The sequence below is a fragment of the Athene noctua genome, chromosome 10, assembly GCF_965140245.1.
Source record: "Athene noctua chromosome 10, bAthNoc1.hap1.1, whole genome shotgun sequence".
In the NCBI taxonomy this organism is placed as follows: domain Eukaryota; kingdom Metazoa; phylum Chordata; class Aves; order Strigiformes; family Strigidae; genus Athene; species Athene noctua.
Genome location: NC_134046.1, coordinates 14,453,307 through 14,469,426, shown reverse-complemented (window position 1 = coordinate 14,469,426; position 16,120 = coordinate 14,453,307). Strand labels below are relative to the sequence as shown.

Here is a 16,120-nt window from a genome sequence, read left to right as displayed (position 1 = left end):
CTTTCAGCACTTGCAATGCTCCATATCCTTCACATCAAAAAATTTGGCAAGATTCTTTTCGCATCTTTCCAAACGTAGGGGTTTGTTGGGGGTTTATTTTCTGTTCCTCTACTCTCTCAGACCAGCCATTAAGGCAAAAGGAAAAACGGAACATCTCACTTGGCTTTCTAATCAATTTTTCCACCTCTGATGCAGTAAATTCCCGAGACAGTACTGCTTCAGCACCTGCTCTGATGAGCTGTTGTCTTGAGGGAGGGATGCATTTCCTCTTCCAGACTGGCTCCTGCTGTGGACAAACCTGTCACCCACACAAACATTACTAGAACTAAGGGCACTGGAAGACTGGCCTCCTGGAGGTGACAGATACTTGGCTAGTTTTTAGGTGGTTCTGGTTACTGTGAAATGTAGTTTACCTGCATATTTGATACATACAAAACCAACCAAGTTTTGCCAGATCCTTCAGACTAGTCTGGCAACTTGGAACTCGTATTATTTTTTTCCATTCCAGACAAAGGGGACTTAGCCACCTGTGACAGTTAGTACTTGAGTTCTTACACTTTAGTATTTCTTGTATCACCATTATTTTTGAAGGGACTAATTCAAGCCTTCAGTAAAATGCCTTTATGTACCATACTAAAGCAAAAAATAATGCAAAGTATGATGGAGAGAAAGAAGGATGGAGAAAAAATGGTACAAGAAAGGAAGAAGAAAAAATACCCAGCATGCTAAGGAGTCAGATCTTTCAACATCTCAAATTCATTGTGTAGTTAACTTGTTTCTCACATTTCCAGCATCAAAATAAATTGTTCCAAAACCTTCAATTCTCACCCAAGTAAGAGGAGACGCTTGGAACATACCACAGTTTTCCTAGAATTTACATCAGATTCTTGAATAGAACTTCATGCTTTTATTTTTTTTTTCTGCACAACACATTTGGCAGCTAAGCTTTATTCAGCAGATATCGAATGTAATTTCTCACTCAAGTCCCCTGTCAATACCATTCTTGACAAGGGCAGGAAAGACATACTGGGACAAGGTGATGTACAAAGTTTCATCAACCTTGCACTCAAATTGCCTTTGTCCAGACCTTAATATAAATATTACTCAGATGAGAAAGGGACTGAAAATTGAGCTCTGAATTCTCATTACTGAAAAACACCTAAACCACTTTTTACACACAAGCTAAGCCATTGCTGTAAGTGTCCTTGTGTTCCATTGTCTCCAGAACATTGTTTTACTGGTGTTTATTAAAAACACTGAGAGCAAACCAAGCAAGTAAAATGCTTATAGCATTTGTTGCTAACTCCTGATGTGCTTAGAACTGATTTTTGTTCTGCTCCTGAACAGTCAAACCAAGGTCTGCAGATAACTTAGAACTTGTTCTGAAGCTGGTTTGTAGATTATGTCGTTCATGAAGACTTTTTTTTTTTAATAAACAAATATCTACTATTATTTATGTTCTAGGATTGAGTGATCCAGTTAGTTACATGTGAGAAAAACAAAACAAGCCTTTTGCCCTGGTCTGTATGTAGATCTAAATATTCATGGAAAACTATTCTCCAAATGTTGGAAACAAATGAAAGGCCAATCAATGCATGTACTGAAAATACAAGGGATAAATTGTGTCAGCATGGCCAAATAAAAGAAAAACCACTCATTCTTCAGTGTTTTGCTCTCTATAGTTAAGATGACCAGCTGATACACTGAAATAAAAGCTCTTGTATACAAGTATTACTAGACTGACTCCCCAGTGCAACACAACTTGCCCACCAAATAGAAGAGTTGATGCTACACAACGAAAAATTTCAACTACTGGAACTCAGGATTTCCTGTCATTACAGTATAATAAGGAACAAATTTTTAGCAGTCTTGTGCCTGTCCAAGATTTTGAACTTCTGGGAGAACAGCTCAGTTCAGGTATTTGACTTCTGATAGGGAAGTGACAAAGTTAGTATTGGATCTGCACAGGAATTTCATCTGTCTCTGGAGAGCAGGGCTGTATTATATGTTGTTATTGACATAAAACATATACAGGTGACTGATATAATTGTTTTAGCCAGAAAACAACAATTTTAAAGAATGCCAAAAAGCAAAAAAAGTATTTTTACCTACTCACAATGTCTTAAATGAGTCAGTGCCTTCACAATAGCACAGTTGTACTGTGTTCAGGTAAGACAACTAGCACACAAACTATCCTTTTAGTCAGTTTAAGAAAGCGTCACTGCCCCAGCTAATGAATTTACTGACAGATAGCCGTATTAATGGAATATGATACTGATTTCAACACAGCATGGGATCCTGGTACTAAAAGAGATAAGACAGCATAATAAAAAACCCTCATCAGGACTGTTTGTTCTTGTACTAACAAACAAGCACTAGCTACAAAAGTAGCACTAACTCCCAAAGGAAAAGCAAGCCACCAAGATTTCGGCTCACAGCAACAGCCAGTAAGAACAGACATAAACTATTTCACATTTCTCATCCGAAGACAAGGCAGCTTTCTAGACAAATGCACCAAGCCCAGTTGCTGCTTAGAATCTGGAGTGTACCTTGAAAACCTTGAGAGAATTGAGAACAGTTGATGAGAATATAATAACCTGAGTGGAAGTTTATTTACTTCTGTCAATCGTGACGTTACTCCACGGCCCATCAAGTGTCTTGTCCCTTCCACAGCTTAATATTCGTATGAATAAACTGTGTAACAGACCTTGCTTCCAAGAGTACCACCTTACAGAGTATCAAGAGGCAAGTACCATTTCAGTAACAGAGGTCAAGTGTGATCTTATCTATTTACAGGAAGATTGAAGTACTTGCTTCAGTTCCTCTACGCTCTGATTAACACTACAGCAACTACTCAATTACACCCAAGAGTTACAAGTGACTTACACTTCAGTGAAAGCTGTAGCCTTAACCCCTCATGCAGACTCCACCACTCTTCAATGAGGTTCAAGATCTTTACTACTTTCTGTCTTTGACCTTTGGAAATTACTCATTTTATAGCAGAATTACAACCTACTGGTACACAAAGCCAAGCACGGTGACTCTTTGAAATATGGGCTTCTATACACATACTATAACTCAAAAGCATAGTGGCTAAACAGAGCTCACCTAAACTTGAGTCTTTTGAACTACAGATATATAAGGTGGCAGAAACAGCCAGAGAGTAGCAGTTGCATAGAGCTGAATTTTGGAGTTACTATCACCATTAATAATGATTAAATCCCTGTACAAGTGTTCAAGTTAGCTTCCCAGCTAGTCACCAACAGAATTTCTGTTTCTCCTGCTAGAACCCATGCTGTTTTTTAAAATGTAGATACAACTACAAAACAGACATGCGTGCTTTTCAGTCAGTTCATATTTGTTTCATTACAATTTTTGTAACTGTTAGTATTTTTGTACTTGGACATCTTAAAAGGAATTTCAGAGTTACAACTTCAGAAGACACTTACAGAATTATCTAAGTCTTGATGACAGCTACTCTACTGCACTGTACAGAACTTTGTTGCCCACCTTCCATGTCCTGCTCTGCATAGCTCAAATAAGTGAAAATCTGAGACTGATCTTCATATTCAAGCTGCAGGAAAGCTCACTATATGGAAAAAGAGTAAGTGGTAACTTGCAGTTAAACTATATCAGGAATCAAGAAGATCATACACAGAATTATACATTTTATCATTTTATTAGGAATAATTCCAAGTGGGTTATGAAGAAACTAATCCATTGAGTTTGATGAATTTTCCAAAATTTCTTTATGAAGATATGTTCACCAACAAACAGTAAAACTTCAGCGGAACTATTATACACTGGGCAAAAATAGTCAGGCTGATACCAAAAAGCAACATGCAACATAAAAAAAAAAAAGATACAATATAAAGGAAGACAATCTGCTGAATATTAAAAACAACCTCAACATGAGCTCTTCGCAACCAGCACAGAACTATTCTACCCATCAAATCCAATTCACACAAAGGCAAGTTGGGCTGACAGAACCCAAGGACTAATAACATGTTCCTCAGTGCAGTAGATCTGTATAGTGTTTTAGAGATTTCCTTGGCTGGAACAAGCAGTATTAGGAATTCTTTTTGGCAAGGGAAAGAAATAAATACATACGGAATGCTACATTTTTAAATCAGCAGACTGTCTGAGGAATGAAACAGGGCATCAGTAAACTAAAAGTAGCAGGGAGAAAAAAAAATTAAACCATTAATTTATCGGGGCTCAAAAGAGTATTCAAACCAGATCTTTAAGATGTCACAATAACTATATTCAGGCATTTAGGCTAACAAGGGGAATAAAATCAGAAGATACACTTTTTCCAAGTTAAGGAGGTTTTTACCCAAGCATACTGCTACCTTTGCAACATGTAGCTCGGTAAACGATAATTGGCAACAAAATAAGTTGAAACGCTGTAATATCCTGCCCAAATATCAGTTCCAGATACTGTAATAACCAAGATGCAAACTAATTTTGTTGTAACAAGCCTAGACCACTTATATCAAACATGTCCCTGGTGAAAGAGTCATCCAGTTTGAGTTAGCGTTTTGAGAGTTCATTTGACAGCCAGTCAAGTCCCTCATACAGACCGGTTCCTTGTGTAGCACAGGTAGCCTGGACATACCACTGTTAATGTAGAACACAAACAAAAATAAATTTTAAATACCAATAAAATGCAAACTAAGTTATCACACTATGTGACACTCAGATACACACTCAAATAGTGTTTTTTAGAGAGTGCCATAAGTAGAGTCAATATTGAAGAGATGGTATTTTTTAAAATGTTCAAAAGTATAAATAAAGTAGATGGGTTCAGGCATTATTCAGAAACTCACTGTTGACCTACCAAAAGCTAGAACACCATTTAGGGCATCAGGAAACAAATACAGAACTTACATTTGGTTTATATGTTGAAAACTAGCTTCTTGTTTTTGAAAGACTGCACTCTGGGAAATAGACACAGAATTATCTAAATTAACAGACCTCTAAAACATCTTCTATGGATATGATCTTAATGTATCAACATACAGACATTACTTTCCTTTCCTTTAAAGCAAAACTTATGTTTATGATATATAACAAAGGAAGACAAGAGTTCATCAACCAGGAAGTTCAGCACTTACAGTTCTGTTACGCAGAGACTGAAGACCTAGTTTATCTGTCATTTCACTGATTGCCATGGCATTTGGCAGATCTTGTTTGTTTGCAAACAAAAGCAGCACTGCATCTCGCAGCTCATCCTCTTGAAGCTAACAGAAAAAATGGCTGTGTTATTAAATTAGCTCACTTAAGTACTTCAATTACTTCAACAAGCACTAAAAAAAAAAAATCTTAAATACTGATTTAAAGGTTATAAACATTTTAGTTCTTGCTCCTGAAGTCACTAATAAGCACTGCGTGAAATTTAACTAGTATTCAACAGAACTTCTCCTGTAAGTAAGGAAATATTCTTCAATAGGCAGTTAAAATTTACGAGCACCTTGCTGCTGAAATTCTTATCAGCAATCTGCTTTTCCAACATTCTTTATCTGTGGTGTTTCTATTAAGGTTTTACGAAGGCAAAAAAGGTCCCAATACATTAGCAGTTCTTGAGCTAAAGCTCTTGACAGAGCTGTAGTTACAACTCAGTGCACCACGTGACCCAGAATTACCAGGTGAATGCAATATGCACTCTACAAACTCCCTAAAATTTTAAAATCCTAAATGTCTTAGGGAAGCCAACAAACATCCAAAAATATAGCAAAGTATAACAATCATATTTCAGAAGGTATCAATATTTACCATTTTCTGCAGCTCTTCTGCTGCTTCCTGGATTCTCTCTCTGTCGTTGCTGTCTACCACAAAAATGAGGCCCTGTAAGAAGTCAAGCAGTTTTGAAAAACCAATGTAAACATGCAGTATTATTTTAAAAACCAAAAAGCCCCATATTGAGTATTGTATTGTCCTCTCTCTTACGTAAGCAAATTTGACAGAAATGTCTGTTTAAGCAATGCAAGACATACGTCTGAGCAACCACATAGTAAGTTTCAACTGCAAAATAAAGTCAGGCCTTCGAAATCAAAAGTTAAACCACACAAATATTGGTTTACAGATTAATGTGGGATTCATGTGGGGTGGGGGGAGCAGGGAGACAGCAGCAAAATTTCAGAAGCTACCTCTCCCTCCGCCATTTTCACTCGCTACTATCATGTTAAATGCAGGAGGAAAATCACAAGTGCTTCGCCATTTCATGTTTCACTGAAAAAACCCACATGCTTAAAGTAAGGCCTGAATTTGTTTAAGAAAAGTTTGTACTAAATAGCATTTCTAATGGCATCTCTGTTATTCAAGTGTCCTCCCTATACACACACACACACATTTATTTTCAGTATGAAAAACCTTAAATTTTGTCACTCTTTAAGAAAAGAGAAGCGCCTTTTAAAAATATTTAGTAGCAGGGCTGAATAAGGAACTGAAATTAAATATTACTCTATTCACAACAGTACTTTGCTAGCTCCTTTTTGCCAATCCAGACTTCTCTATTTTTCTGCACCAATTGCATGCATTATGCTCCACAGAAGTTTCTTGGAAACAATTTTATATTCAACACAGAAAAAAACTCCAAACCAATGACCACTCCCAAAGTTTCCTGATACTAATAAGCAACTTACCTTACTACTTGTAAACCAAAGGAATCACATTTATGTAACCAAAAATGACAGATATGAAGCTGACACTTACAATCAATTGGTAACAAGACCTTTTACTAAATACACTGATATAACACAGTACAAGCTGTATATTTTAAGGATGATTATTAAATTTTAAGGATGATTATTAAAAAAGAGTGTATAGAAGAGAGTTTAAGCAATAGCGGGTTCTATGTATAAGCCAACACCAGTTCGAACACATCAAAGCATGGATATAGCGAAGTTGAAGTGTTCCTCACAAACAAACCCACTGCTCTGGCACATGACAGAACACTGGTAGATCCTGAAGGACTTTACCCTTGCCAGGCTACACTCATGACTAGACCCGAAGCCTTCAAGGTAACAAACTAGCTTCAACTAGAATAGAATCTGGATATCTCTCTGAACTTGCAGGAAGTAGTAAGGAGCCTTTTTGAAAGGAAGAGACAGAAAACAACTTCCCATATAAACTCTACAGAACGTGAGACTTCACAAAACTATTGCCATCTCAGAGCTCTTACCTGTGTATTTTGGAAATAATGCCTCCAAAGAGGTCTGATTTTATCTTGACCACCAACATCCCAAACTGTGAAACAAATGTTTTTATATTCTACCGTTTCCACATTAAAGCCTAAAAATAAAAAAGTAATTAGGAATAGTTAATGGTAGTGTTAAAATGTAATTCTATACATGTTAAAGATAGCTACTTCTTAAGTTATACTTCTCCCAAATATACATATATATATAAAAAACATGGCTTATCAGAATTGAATTGCTAGATCAAGAAGAAAATTAACTGAAAGGGGAAAAAAAATTAATCACTTAAATCCAAGTGCATGACCTTCGGTTCAGCAAATATTTCAGCCACAAACTGCTAGAGGCTCACGGTATTTTGGGGGAAGTACTGCTCCTGTACTCCTGAGCACCTGCTATTGGCCACTGTCAGACACAGGATTCTGGTCTAGATGTATCTTTAGTCTGACACAGTTATGCTACACCAGTACCAGAAAGCCCATGTTTGTCTTGATTCTTATACTAACAGCAAAGATAGCAAATCCCTACGCTCTTCAGAAGCCAGTCTCTACAACACAAATTTAGAGTAACCAGAGTGAAGACATGAGAATTGGTTATCTTACCAATAGTTGGAATTGTGGTGACAATTTCTCCGAGTTTCAGTTTATACAGGATAGTTGTCTTACCAGCAGCATCCAAACCAACTAGAATGAACAGAAAATTTAATTTAGTTCACAGTACAAACTGCAACCTGCTAGTGTAAAAATATGACTTTTACATGCACAGTATTAGGGTTTTTCTTGTGAGAAGAAACACTTTTAAGTCATTGTTGATATACTACTGTATGTTTCTTCCCATCTCCTTTACCCAGCATTGAGAGAGAGAACAAGCAATGAAAAACACCATCTCAATAACACACTTCCGTCTACAGCCTACAAGTTCCCAAGTTTCTAGTCATCTTCTTGTGTTTCTTAATTAAGGTTTGTCATTCACTTTGAAAGTTTCTTCTGCGTAAGTCAGGATAGTTTTAAATGCCTAGCAACAATCTACAAGCAGCACATAGTTTCTAACTGATCATGTGTGCTACTTCACACTCAAGCTGGGGAAGGTCTCACTCAAACCTTTAGTTAAGGCCATGCACCTGTACCACCAGGAGCTGGCACGATCAATGGAAGCCACTTCAATCTCCCTCATTACAGTGTTCTGTCCCTTGGCTAAAACATTTCTTCTGCATTGATAAAACCACATACATTAGGAAACTCCTGTCATCCCTCTGCATATACCCTAAGGGCTGTAACTTTTCAGGATATCACTTTGATTCATTGAGATCCACTAGAATGCTGTCACTAGGAGTCTCCACTTCTGCTCCTTATAGAAGGCCTTCTGCACTGAAATTTACTTTTCTGTTTCTGCAACAAAACTTACCCTTGCCTTTTTTCAATGTAACCTATGCAGTAAATATGTGATTTGATTAAAAAACAAAACCAAACACAAAACCCCAACAAAACTGGAGCTTCAAAGACATTTTTTGAGAAGCATTACCAACATTGCAGGCATATACTGTCTAAAACGGTCTGTGCAACTGCTTATTGTTAGGCATTTCAAAACACATGAGAACAACTCAAAATACAGTTCTTTACATTAGAACCCAATGCCTAGTACATAAGCACCTAAATAAACAGTAGGTACTAAACACCACAACAACAGTTTGAATGTCTATTTGTGAAACTTAAAATAGTCAGTAAGATCTTACACAAACAAAAATACCACACACACACACACCCCCCCGAATTAATTAAATAATACTTGCACAAAAACCCAAATGTTATCTTTGTCTGTTAACATTAAGTGTTCCAAGTTAATTTCCTACTTGGTGACTGCGATATATTAAGCTTTAAGGGGTTTGATGACTTGACTATTAATAATACAACTGTTTCCTTAGCATTGCAATAAAATGGAATTCAAAATTACCTACTTATTCAGAATGAAACTAAACTATTTAAAAACCTCCTCCTTCTCAAGACACAAACTGCTGTTACAGCAATCTAATTAAAAAACCTATCTATAATTGTCCTATATTCTGATACTGGGAGCAGGATTATACATGTCAATGCAGTTTCTCTGGTATTGTCATTGCATGTTAAAAAAAAAAAAGTTGTTCTAACTGGTAATGTCATGAAGGGGGGGGGAAGTCTGCCATCAAAACCAAAGCTCCTTGAGGGGTAATAAACTCCCTAAATGCTCAAATTAAAAAGTCAACAGTTTTAAGTTTGCTATTGTCTTAAGTGTTGGTCTCTTTTAGAACCACACACAAACATGAATAAAGACCTGCTGCAGTGTAAGTTTCACAAGAGCCTGCAAGTCATGAAACCTGTAAATGTTAGCATTTTCCCTACACCCACAAAGTGTCAGGTAGCCTCAGAATACCCTTTAAGTGAACTCTGAAACCTTCAAATACTCAATCTATGCTGAGAAACAATGCTTTTACCAGCACAATGCTTGAAGCTCAACACTATTCTCATGCAACTCAGCTTCAAGTGAGCATTTGTAGGATTCCTACATCTTTGCAAGAAAACATAATGCACGTACATGATATATATGTGACAGTTTTCCAGTAAATTAAGATCGCTTAGTGAACGACCAATTAAAGCTACACATACTCACAAACTCTTCTCCTCCCCAACAACTGCAAACAGTTATCTACACAAATGGTTTTAGTGTATTTAGGGGTTATACTAAAGATACAGGTAAAGGCAAAGAAAAAAGCTAATCTCATTTCAAAAAATGTATATACCCAGGGTACCAAGAATCATTTGAAGATATGACTCAGTTAAGAAATTAGGAACTAGTCAAGAATTTTAAACTATTTGATAAATTTAAGAACTTCTTGCCCCAGTGATCCACTCTGTTCTTGTCCAAGGACCCACCAACAACACCTCAATGGCACTGGCAGAAGGCTACATTAGCTATGTAAGCACAAAGCCCAGAGCCTTTACTTATATCCACTCTTATCCACAATTCTAATTAAGCTGTTGGACTTTGCACTGAGGCAAGTCCTGAGTTATGGATACGTGTTTTGTTTTAACTCCACACTTGAGAGAGCAGCTTTTAATCAAGAGAAGGCAACCTCTGCAATTCACCATGACCTGATTTGCAAGAACAGCCTCTCTTAGCCAAACTGCAAATGTTATGAAGTTCAAACAAATAACAACCATCAAGAGCACAGCCTCTGTTCATATTTCTTACTCCAATTTGCCATTTACCACCTCTTTTTAGAACAAGACATTTCAGAGTTCTGAATCATATTTAATCTTCTGAGCTGCTAGGAAGTGTAACAATTGCTTTTAGTAGTCCAAGAATAAACAGATTTACATTCGCACTGGAACACGCCATGTACATCAATGATCTATTTCCATGTCAAAGTTTAAGTTAATTCAACTATCAAGATTAAAACCTAAGTCTTAAATACCCAAATAATGTGAAGTAAATTTGTGATTCTACATTTTCACTCTGATTCCCCCAGAGCCCAGGGTGCAAGAATCTCAATGTAGGGTATGACATGCAGCAGTTGTACCACAAAGCCCTAAGATTACAATAAAGTACAAATGGGAAGCACAGACTTGCACTTGCAAGCATTTATCTTTAAACTGAGTCAAACATCCTTTTCCTCTAGCTGGAGAAAAAATATCTACAATGCTTTCAGTTGCTGTTAAACACACTGTAGTTCTAAGCCCTTTACTCCTCTTAAGAGTGTTTTATACAGCTTGTCAGTCGTGTTTCTGAATCTCAAGCTTGTAGTTCACTTGTCCCTGGGAACACCATGCCTGTGACTACATCACATTTCTCCTTTACCAACTCTCTACTTTGATCACTGGTGGCTGAATATCAAGCTGCCTCAGTTACCACAGCACAGAACTTCATATAAACTACAGATGCAGAAAAAATGAGAAAAGACTTTTTAAGTGGAACCTCCATCAAGACCAACAGATCTTGGATGACTGAGAATTCCAAAGTTTCCTGTAGAATACAGTGTGTTGCTGCTTTCAACATGAGTGTTTCCTATAATTAGAGAAGGAAAAAGAAAAAACTTCTACTGTATTTAACTGATTCATGACATTCATGTTACAATCAAAAGCAGCTTAAAAAATTAAAATTAATGAAACCCAATCTACTACAGGTTTGTATTCTTTTTCTTTTACCTTTATACCAGTTCTCTCAAAACTTTTCTTATTTATCTTTTACATACTATTCCTCTTCCAGGTTTCATTTCAATTGGGTAAGTCTTTGGGGGACACGAAGGGGCAATTCTCAATACAGCTTTCTCAAGAAAACACACACACATATGGAAAAAACCCCAACAGCATGCAAACAAACAGTGGTGAAAAAAAAAACCCACAACAAATAAAAACCAGCTAAATGGTTCTGTGATGTAATGGCACAATCCCAAAGAATCTGACAATTTTTTTCCCCCCAATCTATTTAATCATTACCTTTGTATTTGAAGCTCTTGAGGAGCTATTATCTCAGTTAACACTTGCACAACTACACCAAGACACAGAATACTAAATGATGATAGGGAAAGGTGCACAAGGAATCAGTAACTTTTATTTTTTAAGCACAATGAACTATCCATACAGAGTCTTACCGACAGGTAGGTATAGGGTTAGGACAAGGTTTTTCCACTCTAATGCCCCAGTCGCCTAGTCTAACTAAGTCATTCAATCCCATCCTACAGCTATTTCTTTTCTCTCATGTTACTTCCATATCTAAAGAGGAATTATTTTACCTGCTTTTCCTCAGAATGTTAATCTAATTCTTCTAAAAAATACTTAATTATGTGCAATTTTTTAAAAACAAGATTTCAGTAACAGTATACCATTAAATGTCCACCTTTTATCACAGATATAGTTTGAGAATATAAAAAGATAGTGTGTTATGCTTGCTGTTGATAATAGTACCTGATGAGAAACTCTCAAATTCTGCAGAACTCAGTAACACAAAGTCTGTCTTAAGAAATTAATTCTACTTAGCTTGAATTCTGCAGAAACAGAAGAAAGCTGTGAAAGGGAAGCTTGAATTATAAATGAATCATCTACTCATTATCAACTCACCATATAGTATTTTTCCCCTAAATAATCTCTCCATAGACACCTCACCCCTGAAGTTACCTCCTTGGTATACTACATGCAAAAAACTTAAATGTCTAGCCTTGTACAGGTCATTTTCAAACCATAAACTGAATATTATCACCTAGAGAAAAAGTTTAATTCAGTCCCAGTATTCATTCAGACATCTCTCCTCAAAGTGCTGATACATAATGTAGAATGATATGAAGAGCTGCTTTTCCATGTTACGGGTATATACAAATTAGGTCATATCCAATATAACATATTCTGCTTGTAAACATCCCGTTTCAGTCCTACGATTCACTCTCATCACAACATCGCCAAAATTTTACCCTTATACTACCTAACAAATATGGTACAGTCTCATGCTTGCACCCAGTCCTGTATTTGAATAAAGCTTTTTTTTCTTTAAAAAAGATGCATTTAAACCTACTGCTGGAAAGTGCCGCTCCCTAACTCATATCTAACCTACATTTGAACTGATTACCTACCAGTAAAGCCTTACAAGCTGTTTTGATCTGCAAGACATTGCTTTCCTGTTTTCATTATTACACAGAATGCAACAGAACTACAAATACCACAGACACTATCTCATCCAACAGCCAAGCTCATTTGAAGATTTTACTTCATTCATTTAGAGTCCTCATATGAAGAGTTTGGCTGCTAGGGAGACAGTCAAATCACTTCTTTGAAACCAACAGATGTACCTAAGTTGTCTCAAAGACAAAAATTACTCACGTTATTTTGAAATGGATGAGTCTCTAATTTCAAACAGAGAAGATACAGTAAAAATTACTGTGCATGCAATAAAGAACTCTGTCATCAAAAAACGTATGGAGAACATGGAAAACAACAATTAAAAAAACCCTACATCACTGTGTCTGCTGTGCATACCCAGGCAGTGTTAAGGATGGGTAGGGTGCCAAGAAGTCGCACAGTTAGGACCCAGTCCCGCTGTACTGAAACGAGCACTTCATATAATTTCTCAGGACAAGTTACTTCAGTCAATGGCGACGAACCAAGTTCCATTCACTTTGGTAACAAAATTTGATGAAAATTAGGGGGTTTAGATCTGTTTGTACAGAAAGCTTGTGGGGGTGGGTAGGTGGGTGGAAGAAGTCAGGCAAGAGATAGAGGAGGAAATACTGAATTCAGTGTGTACTTGCTTTGACCTTTTGAACCGTAATCTTAAAGTGAGAATCTTCAAGAGCCACTGGCTTCAACTCTTACACAGTCTGTGTCAAGAGAAACACAATCTAATTCCAAGTAAACAGTTACAGGCAGACAGTAAAACTAAGTAAGCACCGAAAGAGCAACCTCCAGGTTTTTTTGGTTTTGTACATGAGGTAGAGGAGAATTCAAGTGCAGACACTATACCAAAACGTCCTTTCACAGAAGTCGGAGATACGAACACCTCAGTTAGCGAAACCCGGCCATTATACGGCAATTTCTTCAGCTCTTGCTGTTAAACGCGCCAGGCTTTGTCCGACATCCTGCTCCAACAGCCACGCTGCTCGGGCGGCATCGGCGTCTCCAGGCCGAGAGCACCTCGGCACCGGCAGCGCGGGGGCGCAGGGAGCAAACGTCCCTCACCTCCTCGGAAAAGGGGGTCCCCCCTCGGCCCAGGGGCACCCCCGTCGGCCCGACGGCCTCTGCCAAGCAGGCGGGCACCGGCTTCACCCACTGCAATCCGATCTTTGTTCTACATTTCGCTCGGGCTCAACGCAAGCGGAAACGCAGGTGCAAGGCGCAGGGCTGAAGCCTCTCCCTGCCCCGCTGCCAGCCCGGGGGGAGCGGGGCGCTGCCTCTCCCTGCCCCGCTGCCAGCCGCGGCCGCCGACAGCGGGATTGGGGCGGGGGGGCACAAGAGAAGAGAGAACGTGAACACGGAGGAAGAAAGGAAGGACAGGCATAGCCCGATCCCCACCCCTTCCCCCACCGCTCCTTCACTTCCCAACAACCCCATAAGCCCCGAGGAAAGGCGACAGAGAAGCGTCCCGTCCCCCACGCCCGGGGACGGGGCAAGCCCCCCCCGCCTGGAGCCCGCAGCCCGCTCCACCGGCCTCCCCTCCCCCACCGCCAGCGGGACGCGTCCGTGAGGGAAAGAGGGAGGGAAGGAGGGAGGGAGCGGGCGGACGGGCCTGGCGTCGGCCGCGGCCCGGGCAGGGCGCAACGGCTGCGGCGGCGCGGCTGGTGGGGGGGGGGGGGGGGGGCGGCGTAGTCAGGCGCCTCTGTCGCCCCTTACCCATGAGAATGCGCATCTGCTTCTTGCCAAAGAGGCGGGAGAAGAGCGAGGAGATGGTGAGGCCCATGGCGGCTCCGGCGCGGGGCTGGGCGGCGGCGCAGGCAGCGGGAGGAGAGCGGCGAGAGCGGGCGGGGGAGCGCGGCCCGGCGCCCGTCTGCGCTCACGGATCCCTCCGCGGGCGGGGAGGCGGGCTGCGGGGCTCGCCCGGCGGCGCCGACTTATAAAGCGCAGGCGGCAGCGGCTGCTCTGTGACCGGGGGAAACTCGCTCGCTCGCTCTCTGCCACGTCACGGCCGCCCCGGCTCCAACGCGGACAAAATCACGTCACCGTCGCCACATCCCCCGGCCGCGGGACCGCCCCCCGCCACACGGCCCAGCGGCGGCGGGGACTGCGCCTCCCGGCAGGCGCCGCGCCCGCCCCGCGCCTCGCTCCCGCTGCCCGCGCCCGCCAGCGCATGCCGGGGGATGGAGTCGGGGTTCGCCCCCCCCGCCGCGGGCGGGGCAGAGCGCGGCACGCCGGGAAGCGGAGGCCGCCGCCGCCCAGCCGCTGCTCAGGCCCAGGCCGAGGCCCAGCTGCTCGCCGGGGCCAGAGCGCCCCGGGCTCGCCCCCAGCCCGCGTAGTTCATCTCCCCGCAGCTCCTGCCCCCGCCGCATTGAGGCGCGACAGCCGCCAGGCCGCCTCCTCCGGCGGCGCAGGACAGCGGGGAGCAAGAGAGGCGCAGGGCTTTCACAGGGAAACACAAATCCTCACAGAGCCCTCACATGCACCCTAGTAGCAACAGGGCTAGGTCATTTATAGATATATAAAAAAAGGCAAACCATCACACCCTCCGTCACAGGAACACCGATTACGGCAGGATCTTTCTTGCATTGTTTCTATGACCTGGACCCTCCGCAGCGTCCCGGAGGCTGCAGAGCCAAGGCACAACACAGCGTGATCCTGGCACCACAGCAGCGTGCTGCTGCTTGGCCGGGAAGCAGCTGACAGATACAGGGAAGTAATACAGGAATAAAACTGAAACATGCCGGGTTTTGAGAAGTGTATTTAATTTCATGATCAGCTGAGTCAGCTTCTTTCACAGCTACTGTAAAAAGGCCATGGTATGGCGATAGTTGAATTTGAGACAAGATGAGCTGCATTTAATGCTTAAGTGTCTGAGCTCCCTACCCCAAGGAATCACTGGTTTTAAAAACATTTAGTTTAAGTCAGATGAAGACCAAGGCAAAGTTACTGAAACTTAAATAGTTTTTTACACTGTCCTTCAGCTGTCACACCTCGAATGAATGACGTTTAGTACAAGCTCTTTATCTATGGTTTAAGCACATCAAGTTAAAAACAAAACAAAAAAAAACAGGGGTGGGAAAGTTCCAGCTCGCCAAGCTGGCAACTACTTTCTGCAACTGATAAAATCCCTCTGCTGCAACACTATGAATAGCTAAACCATCCCTAGTCAAATTATGCATGCTCAGTGGAAAAGGACTGTCAAGGGAGAAAGGACAAGACCAGAAACCTGCAATGAGGAAAGACTGTTCCTGTTTCAGTGACTATATTTTGCCTAGACTTACAGTGTAAGGG

The 16,120-nt window shown here is 40.8% G+C and overlaps 1 protein-coding gene across 2 annotated transcripts; it reads right to left on the bottom strand.

The window, feature by feature from the left end:
* Positions 1-3,660: 3,660 nt before the first annotated feature.
* On the bottom strand, positions 3,661-14,931 carry ARF4 (ARF GTPase 4). Of its 2 annotated transcripts, XM_074914290.1 has the most exons (6): positions 14,546-14,924; positions 7,799-7,879; positions 7,184-7,293; positions 5,776-5,847; positions 5,118-5,243; positions 3,661-4,620 (listed from the first exon to the last, which is right to left on the bottom strand). In XM_074914290.1, exons 1-6 carry the CDS (start codon positions 14,610-14,612, stop codon positions 4,534-4,536), a joined length of 543 nt encoding a protein of 180 aa, XP_074770391.1. In that variant the 5' UTR covers positions 14,613-14,924; the 3' UTR covers positions 3,661-4,533. The 2 variants fall into 2 exon arrangements, with proteins under 2 accessions (XP_074770391.1, XP_074770392.1); XM_074914291.1 differs by lacking the exon at positions 7,184-7,293 and having other exon boundaries at positions 7,779-7,879; positions 14,546-14,931.
* Positions 14,932-16,120: the final 1,189 nt, after the last annotated feature.

Coding starts and splice junctions, on each gene's coding strand:
- ARF4 (XM_074914290.1), bottom strand. CDS start 14,612: ATGGGCCTCACCATCTCCTCGCTCTTCTCCCGCCTCTTTGGCAAGAAG. Junction 7,880..14,545: donor GCAGATGCGCATTCTCATGG/GTAAGGGGCGAC, acceptor TGTTCATTCTAG/TTGGTTTGGATGCTGCTGGT. Junction 5,244..5,775: donor CAGAAGAGCTGCAGAAAATG/GTAAATATTGAT, acceptor TTTTTCTGTTAG/CTTCAAGAGGATGAGCTGCG.